The 25,998-nt window shown below is 50.4% G+C and overlaps 1 protein-coding gene across 1 annotated transcript; it reads right to left on the bottom strand.

Moving 5' to 3' along the window:
• Positions 1-6,827: 6,827 nt before the first annotated feature.
• Positions 6,828-14,548, bottom strand: LOC147120630 (tubulin alpha-3 chain-like). The gene is made up of 3 exons (XM_085986782.1): positions 14,183-14,548; positions 11,324-11,472; positions 6,828-10,441 (listed from the first exon to the last, which is right to left on the bottom strand). Exons 1-3 carry the CDS (start codon positions 14,508-14,510, stop codon positions 9,473-9,475), a joined length of 1,446 nt encoding a protein of 481 aa, XP_085842908.1. The 5' UTR covers positions 14,511-14,548; the 3' UTR covers positions 6,828-9,472.
• Positions 14,549-25,998: the final 11,450 nt, after the last annotated feature.

Below are 25,998 nucleotides of genomic sequence, written 5' to 3' on the forward strand. Positions count from 1 at the left end.
CGAATGCTCGCGCGACGTCGGTCGTGGTGGTGGAGGCGAGGGGAACCACCTCGGGCCATCTGGTGGTGCGGTCGACGATCGTGAGCAGGTGTGTAAAACCATGCGACAGCGGCAAGGGGCCTACCAGATCGACGTGGACGTGGTCGAAACGCCTCTCGGGCACCGGGAAACACTCCAATGGCGCCTTGGTGTGCTGCTGGACCTTAGCGCGCTGACACGCCATGCATGTGTTGGTCCAGTCTCTCACATCCTTGTGGAGTCCAGGCCAGACGAACTTGGCGGACATAAGTTTCTGAGACGCACGCATCCCTGGATGTGAGAGGCCGTGGATGATGTCGAAAACTCGCTTGCACCAGGCAGATGGGATGACCGGCCGAGGGGAGGGGACTGAGACGTCGCACAGGAGGGTTGTGCCGGCTGCGTGGAAGTGGATGTCGGCCAGGGTGAGGCTGGTAGTTGTCGTCCTGAGGGCCTGGATCTCCGCGTCGGCGGCCTGGTCTCTCGCCATGCTGGCGTAGTCGACGCCCAGGTGCACTGCGTGGAGCGAGGGTCTTGAGAGGCAGTCGGCCACCAAATTGTCCTTGCCGGCGACGTGGCGGATGTCCGTGGTGAACTCCGAGATGAAGTTGAGTTGGTGCTGTTGGCGCGCGGACCAGGGTTCGGTTACTTTGGCCATGGCGAAAGTGAGCGGCTTGTGGTCCACGAATGCGGTGAACAGCCGGCCTTCCAGGAGGAAACGGAAGTGCCGGATTGCCAGGAACAGTGCCAGGAGCTCTCTGTCGAACGTGCTGTAGGCCTGCTCGTTCTTGCGCAGCTGTCGGCTGAAAAATGCCAGTGGCTGCCACGCGCCTTCGACCCACTGTTGCTGGACGGCGCCAACGGCGTAATCCGAGGCGTCCGTGGTGAGGGCGGTCTTGGCGCCCGGGATGGGATGGGCCAGTAGTGTGGCGTTGGCCAAGGCGCTTTTGGTCTGGTGGAAGGCTGTCGCCATCTCGCTGGACCAGGTGAGTTGCTCTTTACCCGTTTTGCCCCTGGTGGCTTCGTAGAGGGGGCGCATGAGTGCGGCGGCCTTGGGCACGAACCGGTGATAGAAATTGACCATCCCCAAAAATTCCTGCAGCGCCTTGACCGAGGTGGGCTGGGGCAAGTCCGCCACCGCCTGCACCTTGGAAGGTAGGGGAATGGCTCCCCTTGGCGAGATTCTGTGGCCGAGAAAGTCAATTTGGGCTGCTCCGAACTGGCATTTGGCCGGGTTGACGATTAGCCCGTGTTGGCTGAGGCGCTGGAAAAGGGAGCGCAAATGCGCGATGTGCTCGGCCTTGCTCGTGCTGGCCACGAGGATATCGTCCAGATAGACGAACAGGAAGCTCAGGTCCCGTAGGACGGAGTCCATGAGCCGTTGGAAGGCCTGTGCGGCGTTCTTAAGCCCGAAGGGCATGCGCAGGAACTCGAACAGTCCGAAGGGGGTGATGACCGCCGTCTTCTGGACGTCTGCGTGATGGACGGGGACCTGATGGTAGCCGCAAATCAGGTCAACCTTGGAAAAGACGGACTTTCCTGCTAGGTGTGCCGAGAAGTCCTGGATGTGCGGAATGGGGTATCTATCGGGCGTGGTGGCGTCGTTGAGCCGTCTGTAGTCACCGCAGGGGCGCCAGCCACTGCCCGGCTTGGGCACAATATGGAGGGGGACGACCAAGGGCTGTTCGAGCGGCGGATGATGCCCAGTTTTTCCATCGTGGCGAATTCTTCCTTGGCCACCGCCATCTTGGCTGGGTCCAGGCGTCTGGCTCGAGCGAACACTGGTGGTCCCGTAGTGGCAATGTGGTGCTCGACCCCATGCTTGGCTGCCGCGGCTGAGAAGGTCGGTTGTGTGAGCCTCGGGAAATCTGCGAGTAGGCGGGCGTAGTCGTCATGCGCCGGGGCGGAGCAGGACCCGACGAGGGCCGGGCTGTTGCTCTGCTGGTAGGCCAGTGAAGCGAAAGCTGCTGCGTCGATCAGGCGCCTGTCGCGGACGTCGACCAGGAGTCCGTGGGCGCAAAGAAAATCGGCGCCCAGCAAAGGATGTGCCACCGAGGCCGTCACAAAATCCAACGTAAATCGCTGGCCGTTGAAACAAACCTCGGCCCGTCGCTTTCCGAAAGTAGCGATGGCTGCGCCATTTGCCGCCATGAGGGGTGGGCCGCTGCAGCCTGCCTGGATGTCGAGCTGGGAGGCAGGAATTATGCTGCATTGGGCTCCGGTGTCGCAAAGGAATCTGTGCCCTGAAAAAGAGTCGGTTATGTACAGCAGTTTACCTGCGGTGCCGATGGCCATCGTGGTGGCGGGGGTGCGGTCGAGCGGGCCTAGGCGGCGGCGCGGGGCTGGTGCGTTGGGCCGGGCAGCCATCTTGGTTTGATCGAAAGAGCAGGGTGCTCTGCAGCGTTGGGCCTTGTGGCCGAAACGCGCGTGGTAGTAGCATAGTTCTGCGGCCTGGCATGGCGGCGCGTGCTCGGTGGTGTCGGGGAGCCTCGCGGCTAAACAGCAGAGTTGGGCGACGGCAAAGACTTTGTCCGCGGCGGCTGCCAGTTGTACGCAGTCCGTGATCGGGGACCCCGCGAGGGCAGTCTGTACCTGCTGAGGAAGCAGGCTGAGGAAAAGGGCCCGAAACAAGAAGCACTGCAGTTCAGAGCCCAGGAGCGCAAGCATCCGGCTCATCAACTGGGTTGGGGTAGAATCGCCGAGGCCTGGTAGTGAGAGAAGCCTGCGGGCCCTCTCCTCCCCGGACAGGCCGTAAGCCTGCAGCAAGCGGCCCTTAATGGTTGAGTACTTGCCGGTCTGTGGTGGGTTCCCCAGCAGGTCGAGAACTTCAGCGGCGGTAGAGCTTGCTAGTGCTGAGACTACGTGGAGGTACCTTTCTTCATCGTCTTGAACCCTGCGAAGGGTGAATTGGGCCTCCGAGTGCGCGAACCAAGCTGGTGCTTGGTGTTCCCGGAAGGTGGGGAGCTTCAAGGACGCGGCGCCGGCCGACATCAGGCTGCTGCTGGTTGCCATCGGGTCGTTGCTGGCCTCTGTAGGGCTGCGTGAATCGAGGGCTTCGGCTGCCGACATTCGGGGTCACCAATGTGGGGGACTACGGTCTCCCGCGTAAAGAAATAGGCAACACAGCGAGCTACAAGAAATAGGTCTTTACTCCAACTCTCACAATACAGTACTGAATTCGTGAAGCCCGCGAACCTGTGATGACTCACGGATTGGTCACCTGCTGGAACCTGATTGGTTTTCCTTCTCTCAGCAGCAGGCAAGTCTGAACGTGCCTTATTCCTCTCAGCTTGCAACTGTCTTGCGGGGGGAGGGGAATACAGCAGTTAAAAGGGGATTATACAGGTTTATCTACATACACAGTGTTTCCCCAATGTGGCAACGCCACAAGGAAATAGATCCTTCCTATCCACTCTATCTAGGCTCGTCAATTTTATACACCTCAATTAAATCTCCCCTCAGCCTCCTCTACTCCAAAGAAAACAACTCCAGCCTATCCAATCTTTCCTCATAGCTAAAAGGTACTCCAGACGGGGAACAAGTTCTTCCTCCTCGAAGTGGGCGGCAGAACTGACAAGGTGTCAGTCGACCGGCTCAAGCTGGCGCACCTAGAGCCCGACGAACCCATTCAAGTGGGCCAACCCCCACCGCGGGGCAGACCGCCTAAGAGCCCGACGCGTCCGACCACCCCGCTCCCGACACCAACTGCCAAGAGCCGTTCCGGCCGTGCCATCAAGCCGCCACGCCGGTTCGTACACTCCCTACTAGCGGATTCTGGGGGGAGCTGTGTGGCGTACCGACCACAGAAAGGACACAATCCGCTTTTCGGTCCGTAGACTATAAATCAGGCGTCATGCCTTTAAGAAGGATCACACCTTTAAGAAACTCGATCTGCAACATAGTTAAGCCCAGAGCGGGGGAGGAGCAGTCGAAGCTGTGGACTGATGCAGGCAGTCAGACTTGGTGTAGGCTCTGACGCCATTTTGTGTTCAACATGCAGTCTCAAGAATTAAACCTTTTCTGTTGAACCTCTCCGAGTTCAGTATTTTTTGCTAGGAGTACGTAGACTCCTACAACATCACTAATTTCCAGTTCTGTCACATTCTTAAAGTAGAATAATACGGATTTCTGTCTCCACTGCCCCATGCTGCAAGTTTGTGATTTTATGGTCATTGGGCAGATTGGACGCAGGCCCCTCCCTACAGGGTGCGACAGGCTGCTTGCCTTGGACAGGAAAGAGATGGGTATTACATTGAATTACATAGAATGTACAGCATAGAAACAGGCCATTCAGTCCAACTGGTCCATGCCGGTGTTTCGAAATAGTGCCAGTGCAGGGGATCCTTTACGTCTGCCTGAGAGAGCAGTTGAATGTCTCATCCGAAAGACGGCACCTCCGACAGTGCTGCGCTCCCTCAGTACTGCACTGTTGTGGGTTCAAGTCCCACTCTAGGGACTTGAGCACATAATGCGAGGCTGACACTCCCAGTGCCAGTACTGAGGGAGTGCTGCACTGTCGGAGGTGCCGTCTTTCAGATGAGACGTTCAACCGAGGCCCCGTCTGCTCTCTTAGGTGGATGTAAAAGATCCCACGGCCACTATTTTGAAGAAGAGCTGGGGAATTATCCACGGTGTCCTGGGGCCAATATTTATCCCTCAACCAACATAACAAAAACAGATTATCTGGTCATTATCACATTGCTGTTTGTGGAACCTTGCTGTGCGCAAATTGGCTGCCGCGTTTCCCACATTACAACAGCGACTCCACTTCAAAAGTGTTTCATTGACTGTAAAGCACTTTGAGATGTCTGGTGGTCGTGAAAGGCGCTATAGAAATGCAAGTCTTCCTTTTTTTTTCTTTTTTGAAGTGCCAGCCTAGGTTTTGTCAAACTCTTTAAAATTTAGAAGACATGTATCATTATATTTTTCACTGTAATACCAGCTTCATGTGGAAGAAAGGTTTTTTTACTTTGCTAACCTATCAAGTATTATTTTGCAGCAACTCTCTTAACGAAGCAGATAATGAAACTTATCATTATCACGTTGAACTTCACAGCTCAACATTTGCACTTGATTCTTCGTGGGAAGGGAAGCTTTTTACTTATAATTAGGCTTCAGGAACAAGTTTATAGACCCATGAGATCTTAAACAGTATGCTGCAGCCTTTGAGCCTCCACCTCTTCTATACATCTCCCTTGCCTTCACCCTATCATTGGTGGCAGAGTCCTCAACCGCCCGCATCCGCTCCATCAATAAGACTGCCTACGTCCACCTCCGTAACATCGCCCGTCTCCACCCCACCTCAGCTCACCTGCTGCTGAAACCTTCATCCATGCCTTTGCTACCTCTAAACTCAATGGGGGAAAAATTCAGTATCGCCCCATTTGGGTCGCCATTATCGGCCGTGCGCAAAGTTTAGCGCCTGGCGCTAATTATCACCTCCGACAGCAAACTTGACTTTTATCACCCCTGGAGGTGATTGGAGCACTAAATCAGGCGCTTCACACCTGTCTTAAGGCGCAAAGGCCGAGGAGCGAGGCGCTACCTCAAAGCGCTGGCGAAGCAAGGGCTAATCAAAATAAACCTGCAAAGTGCTGCTCAGTACCCAAAACTCCTTCACACAGCGTTGAATCTCTCCAGAAGAGTCTCTCTCGCTCTCTCTCTCAGAATGCGTGGTGCAAAAATGTTACCGACAAAAAAAGGCAGGAAGCGGTCGCCTTTAAATACCGCTCCCCCAGTCCCTTTCTGACAGCATAACGCTCCCCTCAACCTGTCGTTGCTAGCGGCAGGCGGTAAGGCAGGGGGCGCCACTCAATATCCAGTCCGGGGCGCTAACGGGGTGTTGCGCACTCGACTGATGTCACAATCTGCCGGCGCAGGAGATCGTGGCGGTAGTGTTTAGCACCACTGCAAAATGTCTAGTTAATTTCGCGAGCGGCGCAAACATCGCCGCGCCCGGGCGCTAGTTGCTTTGCGCCCCATTAGCGCCCTCTTAAGACGTTAACGGGAGGCGCAAACAACTGAATTTTTCCCCCAATTATTGTAATGTTCTCCTAGCTGTCCTCCCACCTTTCACCCTCCGTAAACTTGAGCTCGTCCAGAACTCTGCTGCCCATATCCTAACTCGCACCAAGTCCTGCTCACCCTGTGCTCGTTGACCTACATTTGGCTCCCAGTCCGGCAACGCCTCGATTTTAATATTCTCGTTTTTATTTTCAAATCCCTCCATGGCCTCTCCCCCTCCCTATCTCTGTAACCTCCTCCAGCCCTACAACCCTCTGGGATCTCGGCGCTCCTCCAATTCTGGACTCTTGAACATCCCCGATTTTCATCGCTCCACCACTGGCGGCCGTGCCTTCAGCTGCCTGGGCCCCAAGCTCTGGGATTCCCTCCCGAAACCTCTCCGCCTCTCTCTCTCCTCCTTTAACACTCTCCTTAAAACCTACCTCTTTGACCAAGCATCTGGCCACAAGTCCTAATATCTTCTTATGAGCTTCAGTGTCAAGATAACACTCCTGCAATGCGATTTGGGACGTTTTACTACTTTAAAGCCGCTATATAAACGCAAGTTGTTGTTGAGCCATCTGACCCCAGAAACTATTGAAATTAAAAACAGAAAATTCTGATCAGATCACAGCAGATCGGGCAGCAACTGTAGAGAAAGGGAAAAAGTTAATGTTTCAGATATAGCCCTTCGTCCAAAGGCTCTTGTCATCAAGACCCAAAGCTCAAAACGTTTTCTTGCGTGTTTCTTTACTCGATCATGTAGACTTAATGTTCAAGGAATGACACACCACTAACAAAATCAATATTGCTTCACATTATCGAGACTTTATTAAAATAACAAAAAAGACGTTACATATTTATTTACAATGCATAATAGAAGTTTGTATCCCACAGGGATCAGGAAATGATCGATTATTGCTCTGGATCGATTTTAAACTGGGAAGTAGTACTTTTTGTTTCGTAAAACACTTTACGACCAACCTCTGGGAAATTAATTTATTTCTGAGAGCTGCTATTAACCTTTAAAAACTTTATAAATAGCATGAACCACGATTCATTTTTTTTCTCCTATTAATTTTCTACCCTTTTGTCCATCCTCCTCCTAGAAACATAGAAGATAGGAGCAGGAGTGGGCCATTCGGCCCTTCGAGCCTGCTCCGCCATTCAATGAGATCATGGCTGATCATCCAAACTCAGTACCCTGTCCCTGCCTTCTCCCCATATCCCTTGATCCCTTTAGCCTTAAGAAATATATCTAACTCCTTCTTGAATATATTTAATGAATTGGCCTCAGCTGCCTTCTGTGGTAGAGAATTCCACAGGTTCACCACTCTCTAAGAAATTCCTCCTCATCTCTGTCCTAAATGGCTTACCCCTTATCCTTAGACTGTGACCCCTGGTTCTGGACTCCCCCACCATCGGGAACATCCTTCCTGCATCTAGTCTGTCTAGTCCTGTTAGAATTTTATAAGTTTCATGAGATCCCCTCTCATTCTTCTAAACTCCAGCGAATATAAGCCCAATCGACCCAATCTCTCCTCATAAGTCATTCCTGCCATCGCAGGTATCAGTCTGGTGAAGCTTCGCTGCACTCCCTCCATGGCAAGAACATCCTTCCTCAGATAAGGCGACCAAAACAGCACACAATACTCAAGATCCCCTGACTATTGGCCGGGTGTAATTCCACAGGCCCCAGGCATTCTCCGGTACTTTATTCACATGGGCGCCTGTACAGCGAGTGTCATCGGGCAAGTCAACCAAAAGATGCATCACAGTTGTCCTGACCAGGTGTGCACATTTCCGATCAATAATCAGCAATGGGCGCCCTGATCACTTTTGCCAATCTGGGGGTCGCTGCGGCCAATTGCAGTACACCTACTCTGCTACACTCACTGCTTTAACCAGCAGGGCCATTAGGATAGTCCTTGTCAGCACCGTTTGAACAAGGTTTTTTCTGTTCATTGGATGTGGGCGCCGCCGGCAAGGCCAGCATTTATTGCCTGATGTGCCTTCAATAACCACAAAACTAGAAGTTATAGACCTTAACAAGTTGGCTTTTAATCACTAAGATCAGAGCTAACATCTCAACACACTGACTGGCTTGCAGGAATGAGTCATATAGATCCTGGGATCTTTATGTAAGAGAAGTCAGGGGCGGAGCCAAGAGCCAAGACCTGGAACATTCCAGGTTAGTCAGGAAAGAGGAAGTGAAACTATACACCGTGTGGGGGAGGGTAATATACATGAGTGCAAAACGAATACAGGCAAGCCAAACACATTTCATTACATTGCCCATCCCCTAATTGTCCTCGAGAAGGTGGTGGTGAGCCGCCTTCTTGAATAAAACTGAGTGGCTTGCTACATTTCAGAGGGACAGTTAAGAGTCAACCACATTGCTGTGGGTCTGGAGTCACATATAGGCCAGACCGGGTAAGGACGGCAGATTTCCTTCCCTAAAGGACATTAGTGAACCAGATGGGTTTTTACGACAATCCGATAGTTTCATGGTCACCATTACTGACGCTAGCTTTTTATTCCAGATTTATTTTAATTCCCCAGCTAACGTGGTGGGATTTGAACTCATGTCTCCGGATCATTAGTCCAGGCCTCTGAATTACTAGTCCAGTAACATAGCCACTGTGCTACCGTACCTGCCAGTACAGTATTACCTCTATTTTTAAATAAATAGTAAGAAAAGCGAAAAGGCTGGTGTGGCTACAGACATAGAAACATAGAAGATAGGAGCAGGAGTAGGCCATTCAGCCCTTCGAGCCTGCTCCGCCATTCAATGAGATCATGGTTGATCATCCAAATTCAGTACCCTGTCCCTGCCTTCTCCCCATATCCCTTGATCCCTTTAGCCTTAAGAAATATATCCAACTCTTTTTTGAATATATTTAATGAACTGGCCTCCACCGCCCTCTGTGGCAGAGAATTCCACAGGTTCACCACTCTCTGGGTGAAGAAATTCCTCCTCATTTCAGTCCTAAATGGCTTACCCCTTATCCTTAGACTATGACCCCTGGTTCTGGACTCCCCGGCCATCATAAACATCCTTCCTGCATTTAGTCTGTCCAGGCCTGACAGAATTTTATAAGTTTCGATGAGATCCCCTCTCAATCTTCTAAACTCCAGTGAGTATAAGCCCAATCGACACAATCTCTCCTCATACGTCATTCCTGCCATCCCAGGTATCAGCCTGGTGAATCTTCGCTGCACTCCTTCCATGGCAAGCACGTCCTTCCTCAGGTAAGGCGACCAAAACTGCACACAGTACTCAAGGTGCGGTCTCACCAAGGCCCTGTACAACTGTAGCAAGACATCCTTGTTCCTGTACTCGAACCCTCTTGCTACGAAGGTACATGATGGAAACCCACAGAGACAAGTAATGCTAATCACTTTAATTAACCCCTGCTAACTCTATCTTTGGAACAAGGTTTTAGGCATTCTAATATTCCTCACGATCAAGTTCAGAACTGTCCATGCCAACTTCTTCATAGTCCTTCTCCAAGGCTGCCAAATCATCACGGGCCTCCGCGAACTCCCCTTCCTCCATCCCCTCCCCCACGTACCAGTGCACAAAGGCGCGCTTGGCGTACATCAGATCAAACTTGTGATTAAGGCGAGACCAGGCTTCAGCGATGGCCGTGCTGTTACTCAGCATACACACAGCACGTAGCACCTTGGCCAGGTCCCCACCAGGCACCACAGTGGGAGGCTGGTAGTTGATGCCAATCTTGAAGCCAGTTGGGCACCAGTCCACAAATCTAATGGTGCGTTTGGTCTTGATGGTGGCAATAGCGGCATTGACATCCTTTGGCACCACGTCACCCCGGTAGAGCATGCTGCAAGCCATGTACTTGCCGTTGCGGGGGTCACACTTAACCATCTGGTTGGCCGGCTCAAAGCAGGCATTGGTGAGCTGAGCCACAGACAGTTGTTCATGGTAAGCCTTCTCAGCTGAGATCACCGGGGCGTAAGCAATCAAGGGAAAGTGGATGCGTGGATACGGAACCAAGTTAGTCTGGAATTCTATCAGGTCAACGTTTATCGCACCTTCAAAGCGAAGGGAGCACGTAATACAGGACACAACCTGAGCGAGCAGCCGGTTGAGGTTGGTGTAGGTCGGACGTTCAATATCCAAGTTTCTGCGGCAGATATCATAAAGGGCTTCATTGTCCGCTATAAGGCAACAGTCCGAGTGCTCGAGGGTGGTGTGGGTAGTGAGGATGGCGTTGTAGGGTTCGACCACAGCTGTTGAGATCTGAGGAGCTGGATAGATGGTAAACTCAAACTTGGTTTTCTTGCCGTAGTCGACAGTAAGGCACTGCATCAGCAGGGAAGTGAAACCAGAGCCGGTGCCTCCACCGAAGCTGTGGAACACGAGGAAACCCTGGAGCCCTGTGCAATCATCAGCCTATGAAAAACAGGATATATGCTAAATTAGCCAGCTGCACTTTTACGTTCAGAATCAAAATGGCAGACAAGTGTGAATGTAAGCACTTTGCTTAAATTCTTCTGTTAGAAAATGTTAAAGAAGGAAGTAATTGTCGAGGGGAGAAGTTCAAATACAATTTTTTCCCCTCAATTTAAGAAAGAAAAAAAACATTTCCATAGAGCCTTTCACGACCTCAGGGCGTCCCACAGTGACTTAGTCAGTTTTGAAGTGTAGTCACTGTTGTAATGTAGGAAACGCGGCAGCCAATTTGCGCGCAGCAGGATGCCAGAAATAGCAATGAGACAATGACCAGATGATCTGCTTCTTTTGAAGTGATTTTGGTGGAATGAAAAAATTTGCAGGGCTCCGGGGAAAGGGTGGGGGAGTGGGGCTAGCTGAAGTGGTCTTGCAGAGAGCCGGCACGGGCTCGACGGGCCGAATGGCCTCCTACTGTGCTGTAACCATTCTACGATTCTATAAAGAACTTGCTTGGGGAAGAAGGACATATTGGTGCGTGAACCAGCCCAGTGTGTTGTCAGAAGGTTGTGGGTTCAAGTCCCACTCCAGAGACTTGCACACAAAAAAAAATCTAGGCTGACACTCCAGTGCAGTGCTGGTCCAAGTCCAAATCATTAATATATATCATGAAAAGCAGCCGTCCTAGTACCGACCCCTGGGGACACCACTGTATACCTTCATCTTCTTCATCTCCTGCTCCCTCTTCTCCCCTTCCCGGGTGTGACTGAGCATTCACCTAGGGAGGGGGAGGAATATTCCAAATCCATATACGGTAATTTCATACATTTAGTGAGCTTGAACTGGAAGGTTTGGGCCTCTGCATTCCATTAAAAAGACTCTTACCAGTTTGCGTATTCTGTCCAAAGCCAGATCAACAATCTCTCTGCCGATGGTGTAGTGCCCGCGGGCGTAGTTGTTGGCAGCGTCTTCCTTCCCGGTGATGAGCTGCTCAGGGTGGAAGAGCTGGCGATAGGTACCAGTACGGATCTCATCTGCAATGAAGAGTAGCAAGTTCTCAGGGGCCAGATCATCTTTGTACCATTTTTCTGTACGTGCTCATCAAAAAACCCTAAGCTGAAAGTCAAGTAAAAGAGGAAGGAGACAGAGGCCCTAAAATTGCGAGTGCTGCTATCACTGCCGTAAGTACGGCAGAGCGGGACCTTCACCTTCCCACTCGGCCTGATGCTCGCCCTGTTCTAAACCTCGGGGCCAGAAAGTTTAAATATTACTGGGCAGGACAAAGGCACACGTCCAGCAATTGCCCAATTATGCCAGAGTCCCGGGGAGGGGAGAGGGGCTGGGGCGCTGCGGTTGGGTGGAGAAATTTCTTTGCACAAAGGGTTGTTAAGATCTGGAACGCACTACCTGAAAGGGCGGTGGAATCAGATTCCAGAGGAACTTTCAAAAGGCAAGTGGACATGTACTTGAAGAGGACTCATTTGCAGGGTTACGGGGAAAAAGCTGGGGTGTGGGACAATGTTCCCTGTAATTATTTTGGGGCCGCATGGCCCATTCAAAATTCCGTGCATGCGCGTTTTTTTTTCAATTTAAAAGCCGGGCCACCGGCTGCGCGGGACCCCTAGAGCGCTGAGGGGCTGTTCAGCTTAAAGGGAACATTGGTGTGGGACTAATTAGCGCTTTCCACCCCATCCCACACTTCCAGCTCCAGTTAGATCCGCTAGGTTTATGCCCTACCAAACCACCGGAATTACAGGCCTTAAAATATTACACTTTATACCAAATATAGACAAGTGTGGCACAGGCCAGTCAATGAGGAAGTATTCCCTCATTTAGTCTGACAATAGAAGAACCTAGGAACAGGAGAAGGCTGACCTGAATCTTGTCATTCATGGGAAATGATTTATGTAATAATACTGGGCGGCCTGCTGGTGGCGCTGTCCAGGGAGAGTATAACTACTCGGGCATGGGCCCAACTTGCTCAGGACATTCTTTAACAGGAACTAGTGAAGGACACAACTAGATCGCCATGTTGAAAAACAGTTGATTAAAGCCTTGTTTAATACTCAGGCCAAGTGCCTAGTAGTTTTCCTACATCAGAGGCCATTCAGCCCCTCGAGCCTGTTCCGCCATTCAATTAGATCATGACTGAGCTGTATCTTAACTCCATTCACCTGCCTTGGTTCCAAATACCTTAATATCCTTGCCTAGCAAAAATCTATCAATCTCAGTTTGGAAATTTTCAACTGACCCTCAGCCTCAACAGGTTTTTGGGGGGAGAGAGTTCCAGATTTCCGCTGCCCTTTGTGTGAAGAAGTGCTTCCTGACATCACCCCTGAACGGCCTGGCTCGAATTTTAAGGTTCTCTGCCCCCCCCCCCCCCCCCCGTTCTGGACTCCCCCCACCAGGGGAAATAGTTTCTCTCTATTGACCTTACCAAATCCTTTAATCATCTTAAACACCTCAATTGGATCACCCCCCCTTAATCTTCTATACTCGAGGGATTACAAGCCTCGTCTATGCAAGTTGAAAAAATAACCTTCTCCAGAACCAGTATATTTTGATCACTTTACAGTATTTTGTATGCGTGCCTTTTATATTTTATATATATCCACACGATCCTTAACAGACATTTTATAGAATAGGCCATCTTTTGATCTGAGATGTATGTAAGCCAAGTTCCATTAAGAACATAAGAATGAGGAACAGGAGTCGGCCATTTGGCCCTTCGAGCCTGCTCCGCCATTCAATAAGATCATGGCTGATCTTCGACCTCAACTCTACCTTCCTGCCTAATCTCCCATATCCCTCGATTCCCTTAGAATCCAAAAATCTATCGATCTCAGCCTTGAATATACTCAACGACTCAGCCTCCACAGCCCTCTGGGGCAGAGAATTCCAAAAGTTCACCACTCTCTGAGTGAAGAAATTCCTCCTCATCTCGGTCTTAAACGGCCAACCCCTTATCCTGAGACTGTGCCCCCTGGTTCTAGACACTCCAGCCAGGGAAAACAACTCTCAGCATCTATCCTGTCAATCCCCCTCAGAATATTATGTTTCAATGAGATCACCTCTCATTCTTCTAAACTCCAGAAAGTATCGGCCCATTCTACACAATCTCTCATCATAGGACAGCCCTCTCATCCCAGGGATCAGTCTAGTGAACCTTCGTTGCACCGCCTCCAAGGCAAGTACAGGAAACTCTCGATTTACCGGCACCTAAATAACCGGAAATCTCTGTTAACCGGCAAAATTCAGGAGTAGGTTCAGGTAAGTTTTACTTCATATTAGTGGCCGTTCCTGGATCTGTGGCTGTGTAACCGGGGTTCCTGCACCTGTTGCTAAGTAACAGGGACACCTGGATCTTGTGGCCGGGGTTCCTGCACCTGTTGCTAAGCAACAGGGAAGCCTGGATTTGTTGCTGTGTACGGGGCTCTCGTACCTTTTACTATACCTCTCTGTAATCTGGACTTTTTGATAAACCGGCACCACGCCGGTCCCGTCGGTGCCGGATAAAAAAGAGTTTCCTGTATATCCTTCCTTCGATAAGGGGATCAAAACTGTGCACAGTACTCCAGGTGTGGTCTCACCAAGGCCCTGTACAATTGTCACAAGATTTCCTTACTCTTATACTCCAACCCCCCTAGCAATAAGTGTCCTAAATCATTATGCCACTCAGTTTGTTTTAAAAAGAAACATGAAGACTGGAAATGAAAAATGTGATGAAGAAGCAGTTCACATTACACTTGCCAATCACAGTTGGCTCCAAGTCAATGAACAGAGCCCGTGGGACAAGTTTTCCACCACCTGTCTCGGTAAAGAAGGTGTTGTAGGAGTTATCTGCAGCTCCGTAAGTCCAGTCTCTGGGCATAAATCCATCGGGCTGGATACCATGTTCTAAACAGTACAGCTCCCAACAGGCATTGCCTATCTGGACACCAGCCTGGCCAATATGGATGGAGATACATTCATGCTGTGAAACAAAAAGTGCAAAAATTAGTACAAAGCTGGTCAGGTTAAGACAGTGTAATGAAATCTGTTTGTCTTGATCCTGTATTCGTTTTGCACTCATGTATATTACCCTCCCCCACTGTGTATAGTTTCACTTCCTCTTTCCCGACTAACCTGGGAGGTTCCAGGTCTTGGCTCTTGGCTCCGCCCCTGACTTCTCTTACATAAAGATCCCAGGATCTGTATGACTCATTCCTGTGAACCAGTCGGCGTGTTGAGATGTTAGCTCTGATCTTAGTGATTAAAAGCCAACTTGTTTAAGTCTATAACTTCTAGTTTTGTGGTTATTGAAGGCCCATCAATTTTAATCACTAAAGGATACTAGGATGGATCGACTCTTAAAACCAGAGCGTCTGGACTTGGATCCACATTCTGCTGAAGCATCAAATCAATTTGGACACTGGCTCAAATGCTTCGAACTCTTCGCGGGGGCCTCATCCGCTAGCGAGGTAGATAAACTGAGTCTACTGACTACTCGCGTAAGTCATCGGATTTATTCGTTCATCCGGGACGCCACCTCTTACACGGAGGCCATCACTATCCTGAAGGCCCAATACCAGAGGCCGGTAAACGAAGTGTACGCCAGACATCTGCTGGCTACACGCAGGCAGCGACCAGAGGAATCAATGGACGATTTCTTACAGGGCCTAAAGGACCTGGTCCAGGACTGTAACTGCAAGGCTGTGACGGCCAACGCGTACTCTGACGAATGGGACCGCGATTCCTTCATCACGGGCCTCAAATCGAATTATATCCGGCAGAGACTGCTGGAGAAGGAGGTCCTGGACTTAAAAAAGGCAGTGGCCACTGCGCGATCGCTGGACATGGCCCAGAGAAACTCTGACTCTTATTCTTCCGGCCATGCGGCCCTCACCGCCTCGTGCGCGCCGAGGGGGCCGCCATCTTGGAATCAGCCATCTTCCCCATCCAGGTCTCAGACCAGCTCTACGCCGCCGGAGTCCCCACACAGAAGTTCACCCAGGAGTCCTACTACAGCGGCAATGTCTCGAGGCCCGAAATGCTACTTCTGCGGCCAGGCCAAGCACCCCAGACAACGATGCCCAGCGAAGGACGCTACATGCTTCAAATGTAAGAAAAAGGGGCATTTTAGCAAAGTCTGCAGGGGGAATCCGATTTCCAACTCCGTCACCGCCTCGTGCGTGCTGTGCGGGCCGCCATCTTGGGATCCGCCATCTTTTCCCGACTCAACGGCCGCCCAGAGCCCAACAGTGGCTTCGATCACGGTGGATCAATCCAGGCCACACCCGTTGACAAAATCCATGATGGACATACAGGTAAACGGGAATTTAATGAAATGTTTAATTGACTGTGGGAGTACCAAGAGTTTTATCCACCCTAGCCTGGTACGGCGGCACTCATTAACAGTAACCCCTACACGGAGCAGAATTGCTATGGCTGCTTAGCCCCACACTTCGGACATTTTGGGCTACTGTGTGGTAACACTGACTGTAAAAGGCACGGACTACAAGGATTTTAAACTCCTCGTGATGCCAGAACTCTGTGTTAATGTAATCTTGGGCCTGGACTTCCAGTGCCACCACGAAAGTGTCACGCTAGCATATGGCGGGTCCCAGCCGCCACTCACAGTCTGTGGCCTATCAACCTTAAAAATCAGCCCGCCCTCTTTATTCGCTAATCTCGCTCCGAACTGTAGGCCCATAGCGACCAAAAGTAGACGGTACAGTCTGGAAGACAGACAATTTATCAAGGTGGAAGTGGACAGACTCCTGCGGGAAGGCATTGTTGAATGCAGTACCAGCCCGTGGCGTGCCCAAGTAGTCATAGTTAAAAATAGCGAAAAGAAACGGATGGTAATTGACTACAGCCAGACTGTTAATATTTATACCCAGCTGGACGCCTACCCTTTACCCCGCATATCAGAAATGGTCAACCAGATTGCGCAATACCGAGTCTTCTCGACTATCGACCTCAAATCCGCGTATCACCAGCTCCCCATTAGAACGGAGGACCGCCCATACACCACCTTCGAGGCGAATGGGCGCCTCTACCATTTTCTCAGAGTGCCCTTCGGGGTAACAAATGGGGTCTCGGTCTTCCAACGTGAGATGGACCGCATGGTTGACGAGAATAAACTACAAGCTACCTACCCCTATCTGGACAATGTCACTATCTGCGGGCACAACCAGCAAGACCACGATCTAAATCTTGCGAGATTTTTAAAAACTGCCCTAAAGCTGAATCTAACCTACAACGAAGACAAATGTGTCTTCAACACAACCCGTCTCTGTATCCTCGGCTGTGTGGTGGAAGATGGGGTAATTGGACCGGACCCTGACCGATTACGCCCCCTAAAGGAACTGCCCCTGCCACACAATCCCAAAGCTTTAAAAAGGTGCCTGGGATTTTTTTCGTATTATGCCCAATGGGTGCCCAATTACTCTGATAAGGCCCGACCCCTCATTAAATCGACGTCCTTCCCACTATCAGCTGAAGCTCGGGAGGCTTTCACCAGTATTAAACAGGACATTGAAAGGGCTGCAGTGTGTGCAGTGGACGAATGCATTCCCTTTCAAGTCGAAAGCGATGCGTCAGACTTTGCCTTAGCTGCGACCCTCAATCAGGCTGGGAGACCTGTGGCCTTCTTCTCCCGAACCCTTCAGGGACCTGAAATCAGGCACTCTTCTGTCGAGAAGGAGGCACAGGCTATAGTGGAGGCAGTGCGGCACTGGAGACACTACCTAGCCGGCAAACGTTTCACCCTGCTCACCGACCAGCGGTCGGTGGCGTTCATGTTTAATAACAAACAGAGGGGGAAAATCAAGAATGACAAAATACTCAGGCGGAGGATCGAACTATCCACGTTTGACTATGATATTATGTACAGGCCGGGAGCCCTTAATGAACCCCCAGACGCCCTATCGCGGGGAATGTGTGCCAGCATTCATATGGACAAATTACAGGGTCTCCACAATGACCTCTGTCACCCAGGGGTCACCCGACTATACCATTTTATAAAGTCCCGCAATCTGCCCCACTCCATCGAGGAGGTCAGGGCAATGACCAGAGCCTGCCGCATCTGTGCGGAATGCAAGCCTCGTTTCTACAGGCCTGACCGTGCACACCTTATCAAAGCCACACGGCCATTCGAGCGCCTAAGTCTGGACTTCAAGGGACCCCTTCCCTCTGCCGACCGTAACGTATACTTCCTCAATATCATTGATGAATATTCCCGCTTCCCCTTCGCCATTCCCTGCCCAGACATGACCAGTGCCACGGTCATCAAGTGTCTCTGTAATCTATTCTGCATGTTTGGTATGCCGAACTACATACACAGCGATAGGGGGACGTCATTCATGAGTGACGAGCTGCGCCAGTTCTTGCTCTCGAAGGGGATAGCCACTAGCAGAACCACTAGCTACAACCCCCGGGGTAATGGGCAAGTGGAAAGGGAGAATGCTACTGTTTGGAAGGCTGTCACGTTAGCCTTAAAGTGAAAAGGCCTTCCAACCTCCCGCTGGCAGGAAGTCCTCCCAGACGTGCTCCACTCCATAAGGTCTCTGTTATGTACTGCCACTAACGCTACCCCTCACGAAAAGATGTTCGTTTTCCCCCGGAAATCCACCTCGGGCATATCTCTACCCGCGTGGCTGACGTCTCCGGGGACAGTACTATTGCGGAAGCACGTGAGAGGCCATAAAACGGACCCCCGTGTGGAAAAGGTACAGCTCCTCCATGCAAACCCTCAGTACGCCTATATCGAATACTCTGACGGGCAAGAGGACACTGTTTCCATAAAAGACCTCGCTCCCTCGGGGAGCGGAGAGAACGATGGGAGACTATCCGATGAACACCTACACTACAAAGAGACAGGACGCCCAGAGGTATCAATACCCAACTTTAACATGGAGGACACTGCAGATAACCTGGAAGACACTGCGGAGGCCCGGACAGCGGAGGAACCAGAATCCACTCCCCTAGAGGCACCCCAACCGGCTTTGCACCGATCACCGAGAACTGCAAAACCTCCTGACAGACTCACTTATACCAACTTTTAAGAAACATCACCCCGATGGACTAAATCTGTGGGCCTGCGTGAGATTCCGATCCTGAGCCTGCTCCAACTGCCGGCGCGCAGTGCTTGCGTATCCCAGGGGCGCAGTTAGTTCGATGCGTCCCCTGGGATCACGTGGGCCATGGAGAGCCAATCGGAGCAGGGAAATGCCCATTCATAAGTTTGACAGGAAGAGCTGTTAAAACTTAGAAATACTACGGGCCCCAAAACATCACTAAATCTTCAAATAAATTTTTTAAAAACATCACAGTTTTTAAATAAACTATAAAGTACATGAAATAACTATTTTAAACAATAATTTAAATTTTTGAAAAAAATAATTTTATTTTCTAACGGGGCTAAAAATAAACTTACCTTTCTTTAAAGTATTTAAAAATAATAAACCTGTGGAAAAAATGTTTTAATTTTAATTAATTCACCACTTAGCTTGTAAAAATCAGGCCTTGCGACTGCTTTTTAAATGTCTAACTCCTGGAGACTTACCCTCCTGGGAAAACCCGCAAAAAAAATGCAAGTTCGATGCGCACGCGCTCCCTCTCCCGCGTTCCAACTCTGAACTCCTTCTACCAAGGGAACAGAAGTGCCGGTTTCCCGCGCATCTGCAGTGCATGCAGGAAACCGGCACTTCCATTGGGCCTACGGGTGAGTACCCCGTGCGTACTCACCCGTGGAGACCCGAAGTTCTGGGCCAATCATTAATTAAAAACGTCTCCCCAGGTGCACTTACAGGGTGGTAAATAAAAGAGTGGACTGACTCGGGATTGGTGCCTTCACCCAGTAAACCAGCAAAGACTCAGCACAGACAAGGGATTAATACCTTTATGCAATAAACCATTGGTAACTCAGCACAGACCAGGGATCGGTCCCAGTAAACCCACAGAAGGAGACACTTAAAATAAAGGACCACTTGTGCTGAATTTGTGAGTTTGCTTTGTGGCATTCTTTTTTTTAAATTTTTTGTGGCATTCTTTAGTGTTTGGGGAGGTTGTTGATCCAGTGAATTCTATGCACCTGTGAGCTGACAGTTGGTTAATTGGATATTGTAACATTTCATTTTTAACATTACGGTACAGAATACACCGAGTGTAACAATTCTTGATCCATCTGATAGAAGGGATCAAGGAGTGGGGGTGGGGGGGGGTTCTGTTTACAACCACAGAATCATAGAAATTTACAGCACAGGAGGCCGCCATTTGGCCCATCTTGTCCGTGCCGGCCGACCAAAAGCTATCCCGCCTAATCCAACTTTCCAGCTCTTGGTCCGTAGCCCTGTAGGTTACGGTACTTCAAGTGCATATCCAAGTACTTTTTAAATGTGATGAGGGTTTCTGCCTCTACCACCCTTTCGGGCAGTGAGTTCCAGACCCCCACCACCCTCTGGGTGAAAAAATGTCTCCTCAAATCTCCTCTAAACCTCCGACCAATTACTTTAAATCTATGCCCCCTGGTTATTGACCCTTCTGCTAAGGGAAATGGGTCTTTCCTCTCCACTCTAGCTCGGCCCCTCATCATTCTATACGCCTCAATGAGGTCTCCCCTCAGCCTCCTCTGTTCCAAAGAAAACAACCCCAGCCTATCCAGTCTTTCCTCAGCTAAAATTCCCCAGCCCAGGCAACATCCTCGTAAATCTGCTCTGCACCCTCTCTGGTGCAATCACATCCTTCCTGTAATGTGGTGACCAGAACTGTACGCAGTATTCTAGCTGCGGCCTAACTAGTGTTTTATACAGTTCAAGCATAACCCCCCTGCTCTTATATTCTACGCCTCAGCTAATAAAGGCAAGTATCCCGTATGCCTTCTTAACCACCTTATCTACCTGTCCTGCTCCCTTCAGGGATCTGTGGACATGCACTCCAAGGTCCCTCTGATCTTCTGCACTTCTCAGTGTCCTCTACCATTTATAGTGTATTCTCTTGCCTTGTTCGCCTTTCCCAAAATGGATTACCTCGCACTTCTCCAGATTGAATTCCATTTGCCACTGTTCTGCCCACCTGACCAGTCCACTGATATCTTCCTGCAGTCTGCAGCTTTCTTCTTCATTATCAACCACACGGCCAATTTTTGTATCATCTGCAAACTTCTTAATCATGCCCCCTACATTCAAGTCCAAATCATTGACAGATACAGGAAACTCTTTTTTATCCGGCACCGACGGGACCGGCGTGGTGCCGGTTTATCAAAAAGTCCGGATTACAGAGAGCCCCGTACACAGCAACATATCCAGGCTTCCCTGTTGCTTAGCAACAGGTGCAGGAACCCCGCCACAAGATCCAGGCGTCCCTGTTGCTTAACAACAGGTGCACGAACCCCGGTTACACAGCCACAGATCCAGGAACGGCCACTAATATGAAGTAAAACTTACCTGAACCTACTCCTGAATTTTGCCGGTTAACAGAGATTTCCGGTTATTTAGGTGTCGGTAAATCGAGAGTTTCCTGTACCACAAAAAGCAAAGGACCCAGTACTGAGTGCTGCTGGAAACAGCCTTCCAGTCACAAAACACCCTTCGACCATTACCCTTTGTTTCCTGCCTCTGAGCCAATTTATGATCCAACTTGACACTTTGCCCTGGCTCCCATGGGCTTTTACTTTCGTGACCAGTCTGCCATGCAGGACCTTATCAAAAGCCTTGCTCAAATCCATATACACTACATCAAACGCACTACCCTCATCGACCCTCCTTGTTAAACAATTACGGAGGCAAAGAGGAATTATGAAATTAAATTATCAAGGAACATAAAACAAAATAGTAAAATATGTTATAGGCACATCAATAAAAAAAGGAAGGTTGAGATGGGAATAGGGCCATTAAGGCATAGACAGGATAATACCACAGGTAACGATAGAGAGATGGCAGAAATATTAAATAATTATTTTGCTTCAGTATTTACCAGGGAGATAGAACAGGTGGACATGACATTGGATGATGAGATTAGTAATGAGATAAGTGCATTTAAAATAAAAAGGGGATATATTAAATAAACTAACCAAACTCAAAGAGGATAAAACCCCTGGTCCAGATGGATTGCATCCATGCATTTTAAAAGAATCTAGGGAAGAGATAGCAGAGGCATTGCTTCGCATATGTAATAATTCGTTAGAAAAAGGTGTAGTGCCAGAGGACTGGCGGATAGCTAATGTAATACTGATATTTAAGAAGGATAGAACATTTCCAATGAAACATAGAAACATAGAAGATAGGAGCAGGAGTAGGCCATTCGGCCCCTCGAGCCTGCTCCGCCATTCAATGAGATCATGGCTGATCATCCAAATTCAGTACCCTGTCCCTGCCTTCTCCCCATATCCCTTGATCCCTTTAGCCTCAAGAAATATATCCAACTCTTTTTTGAATATATTTAATGAACTGGCCTCCACCGCCCTCTGTGGCAGAGAATTCCACAGGTTCACCACTCTCTGGGTGAAGAAATTCCTCCTCATTTCAGTCCTAAACGGCTTACCCCTTATCCTTAGACTATGACCCCTGGTTCTGGACTCCCCGGCCATCAGAAACATCCTTCCTGCATCTAGTCTGTCCAGGCCTGACAGAATTTTATAGGTTTCGATGAGATTGACAGAATTTTATAGGTTTCGATAGACCAGTCAGCTTAACGTCAGTGGTAGGAAAATAATGGATTCCCTATTAAAGGAGAAAATAGAAGAACATCTAGAAGCCAAAAATATAATAATGAATAGTCAGCATCGATTTCAAAAGGTAAAGTCTTGCTTGATCAGCCTGATTGAATTTTTTGAAGAGGTAACAGCGAGAGTAGACAAGGGTAATGCAGTAGATGTAATTTATCTAGATTTTCAAAGGGCCTTTGATAAGGTACCACACAATAGACTAATGAACAAGGTCAGGGAATGCAGAGTCAGGGGTCAAGTAGCAGAATGGATAGCTGGCTGGCTTCAGGACAGAAAGCAGACGGTAGGAGTAAAGGATAGCTATTCACAGTGGCAGAAGGTGGGTAGTGGTGTTCCACAAGGATCAGTGCTGGGACCGATTGAGACTTTGGAATCAAAAACACAATTTCTAAATTTGTGGATGATACTAAATTGGGGGAGATAGTCAACACTGAGGAGGACTGCAACAGATTACAGGAGGACATTAATAAACTTGCAGAATGGGCATATAATTGGCAAATGAAATTCAACACAGATAAATGTGAGGTATTACATTTTGGTAGGAAGAATAGATCACTTATCACTGGGAGGGTGCGAGTCTAGGCGGGGTAGAGGAACAAAGGGATCTCGGAGTACAAATACACAAATCACAAAGTTGCGACACAGGTTAACAAGGCCATAAAAAAAGCAAACCAAGCACTAGGGTTTATTTCTAGAGAGATAGAATTGAAAAGTTGAGAAGTTATGCTAAACCTGTATCGAACCTTGGTTAGACCACACTTAGAGTACTGCGTGCAGTTCTGGTCACCATATTATAAAAAGGATATGGAGGCACTGGAGAGGGTGCAGAGAAGATTTACAAGGATGATACCAGAAATGCGAGGGTCTACATATCAGGAAATGATGAACAGGCTGGGTCTCTTTTCTCTTGAAAAATGACGGCTGAGGGGTGACCTAATAGAGGTCTTTAAAATTATGAAAGGTTTTGATAGAGTGGACACAGGGAGAATGTTTCCACTTGTGGGGAAGAGCATAACTAGAGGCCATCAATATAAGATAGTCACCAAGAAATCCAATAGGGAATTCAGAAACCTCTTTATCCAGAGAGTGGTGAGAATGTGGAACTCGCTACCACAGGGAGTGGTTGAAGCGAATAGTATAGATGCATTTAAGGGGAGGCTGGACAAACATCTGAGGGAGAAGGGAATAGAGGGTTACGCTGATAGAGTTAGATGAGGAAAGACGGGAGGAGGCTCGTGTGGAGCATAAACGCCGGCACGGACTGGTTGGGCCGAGTGGCCTGTTTCTGGGCCGTATATCCGATGGAATCCTTTTATCGATTTGTGCTGGCTGCACTTAATGAGCTGATGTTTTTCTAAGTAAACAGTCACATTTGAATCCAGATGCATATTATGGCCTTGGGAAGCCTGCCCAATACTGCTGTTAAGCTGACTGGTCGATAATATCATGTTTATCTTTTTGTCCCTTCTTGAAGAGAGGCGTTACATTGGCAATCCTCCAGTCATCTGGGGCAACCTCATTATCCAAGGATGTTTGAAAGATTGTGGTCAGGAAGGAATGTGGTCCTGAATCTCTGCCACTTCTTCTCTGACTCCCCTCAGCATTCGGCAACACACGACCTAGGGCCTTTTCCGCTTTTGAGCTCTGCCAGCTTTTTCAATAGTCCTTCTTTAGCTATAGTAATCTTACCTAATTGCTCCGCCTCTTCCACTTGTCCCTTCCAATCCCACACATTACAGGCTATCCATGGGACTTTTATCTGTTCTCGACAAGGCCCATTTTATTACCCCATGCCGTTGTCCAGAGGAGGTGCTGGTCTGGAAAGTTAGGTTTGAATTTGCTTTTAAATCACATCACACCCAATTGAAGCAGTGTTGGGGGCTGAGAGTATCGGGGGGCGTTACAGTGTGTGGGTGATGAACCATTATCGGGAGGAGGAGGGGGGTCAGTGTGTGTGGGGGGGGTCAGTGTGGGGGAGGGTCAGTGTGGGGGGGGAGGGTCAGTGTGGGGGGGGGATCAGAGTGGGGGAGGGGATCAGAGTGGGGGAGGGGATCAGAGTGGGGGGGATCAGAGTGGGAGGGATCAGAGTGGGGGGGGGATCAGAGTGGGGGGGGATCAGAGTGGGGGAGGGGATCAGAGTGAGGGGGGATCAGAGTGGGGGGGGATCAGAGTGGGGGGGGGATCAGAGTGGGGGGGTCAGAGTGGGGGGGATCAGAGTGGGGGGGGATCAGAGTGGGGGGGATCAGAGTGGGGGGGGATCAGAGTGGGGGGGTCAGAGTTGGGGGGTCAGTGTGTGGGGGGGGTCAGTGTGTGGGGGGGGTCAGTGTGTGTGGGGGGGGGTCAGTGTGTGTGGGGGGGTCAGTGTGTGTGGGGGGGTCAGTGTGTGTGGGGGGGTCAGTGTGTGTGGGGGGGGTCAGTGTGTGTGGGGGGGTCAGTGTGTGTGGGGGGGTCAGTGTGTGGGGGGGTCAGTGTGTGGGGGGGGTCAGTGTGTGTGGGGGGGTCAGTGTGTGGGGGGGTCAGTGTGTGGGGGGGTCAGTGTGGGGGGGGTCAGTGTGGGGGGGGGGTCAGTGTGTGTGGGGGGGGTCAGTGTGTGTGGGGGGGGTCAGTGTGTGTGGGGGGGGTCAGTGTGTGTGGGGGGGTCAGTGTGTGGGGGGGTCAGTGTGTGGGGGGGGTCAGTGTGTGTGGGGGGGGTCAGTGTGTGGGGGGGTCAGTGTGGGGGGGGTCAGTGTGTGGGGGGGTCAGTGTGGGGGGGTCAGTGTGGGGGGGGGTCAGTGTGTGGGGGGGTCAGTGTGTGGGGGGGTCAGTGTGTTTGGGGGGGTCAGTGTGTGGGGGGGGTCAGTGTGGGGGGGAGGTCAGTGTGTGGGGGGGTGGTCAGTGTGTGTGGGGGGGTCAGTGTGTGTGGGGGGGTCAGTTTGTGTGGGGGGGGTCAGTGTGTGGGGGGGGTCAGTGTGTGTGGGGGTCAGTGTGGGGGGGTCAGTATGTGGGGGGGGTCAGTGTGTGGGGGGGGGTTAGTGTGTGTGGGGGGGTCAGTGTGGTGGGGGGGTCAGTGTGTTTGGGGGGGTCAGTGTGTGGGGGGGTCAGTGTGGGGGGGGGTCAGTGTGTGTGTGGGGGTCAGTGTGTGTGGGGGTCAGTGTGTGGGGGGGGTCAGTGTGGGGGGGTCAGTGTGTGTGGGTGGGTCAGTGTGGGCGGGGGTCAGTGTGTGGGGGGGTCAGTGTGTGGGGGGGGTGAGTGGGGGGGGGGGTGAGTGAGTGTGTGACAACCAAAAACTCCCATTCCTACTGGGGGAGGAGAGAAGCTGTGTAACACTGGCGGCACACTATGTTACAGCTTGCCATGAACAGAGGGACAACCAGTAAACTAAGACAAGAGTATATATAAACAAGGCGAATGTATATTTATAAACTCAGGGATATACCTGTTTATACACTGTATGAATGGAACCACGTTTATGTGTTCAACCATAAATGTATTTTGATGCTTTGGCAACATAAGATGTACCTTATCATGCCAATAAAGCGATTTGTATTGTGTGGGGGGGTCAGTGTGTGTGGGGGGGGTCAGTGTGTGGGGGGGTCAGTTTGATGGATCGGGGTGGGTGGGGTTTGCGGGTCCCCCTCTCTCCAGCCTAGGCCTCACATCCTCGAACTGTCGTACCACCGGTCGCCGCTGCTCAATCTCCGCCTTCGCGGTGGACCAGAAGAAAAAAATCAACCATATTTTAAAGAGCAATCCCGCCGGCTGGTTGCTAAGGGAGACCGAGGCCTACCATGTCGTTGGAACTCCGTCTTTCCCGCCCAAATCACCGCCAGGCCGCCGCTGCGCATGCGCTGCCATTCAACTGCGCATGTGCGTC

This window comes from Somniosus microcephalus, chromosome 4 (genome assembly GCF_052327205.1).
Source record: "Somniosus microcephalus isolate GS21.2 chromosome 4, FLI_Smic_1.0, whole genome shotgun sequence".
NCBI classification, from domain to species: domain Eukaryota; kingdom Metazoa; phylum Chordata; class Chondrichthyes; order Squaliformes; family Somniosidae; genus Somniosus; species Somniosus microcephalus.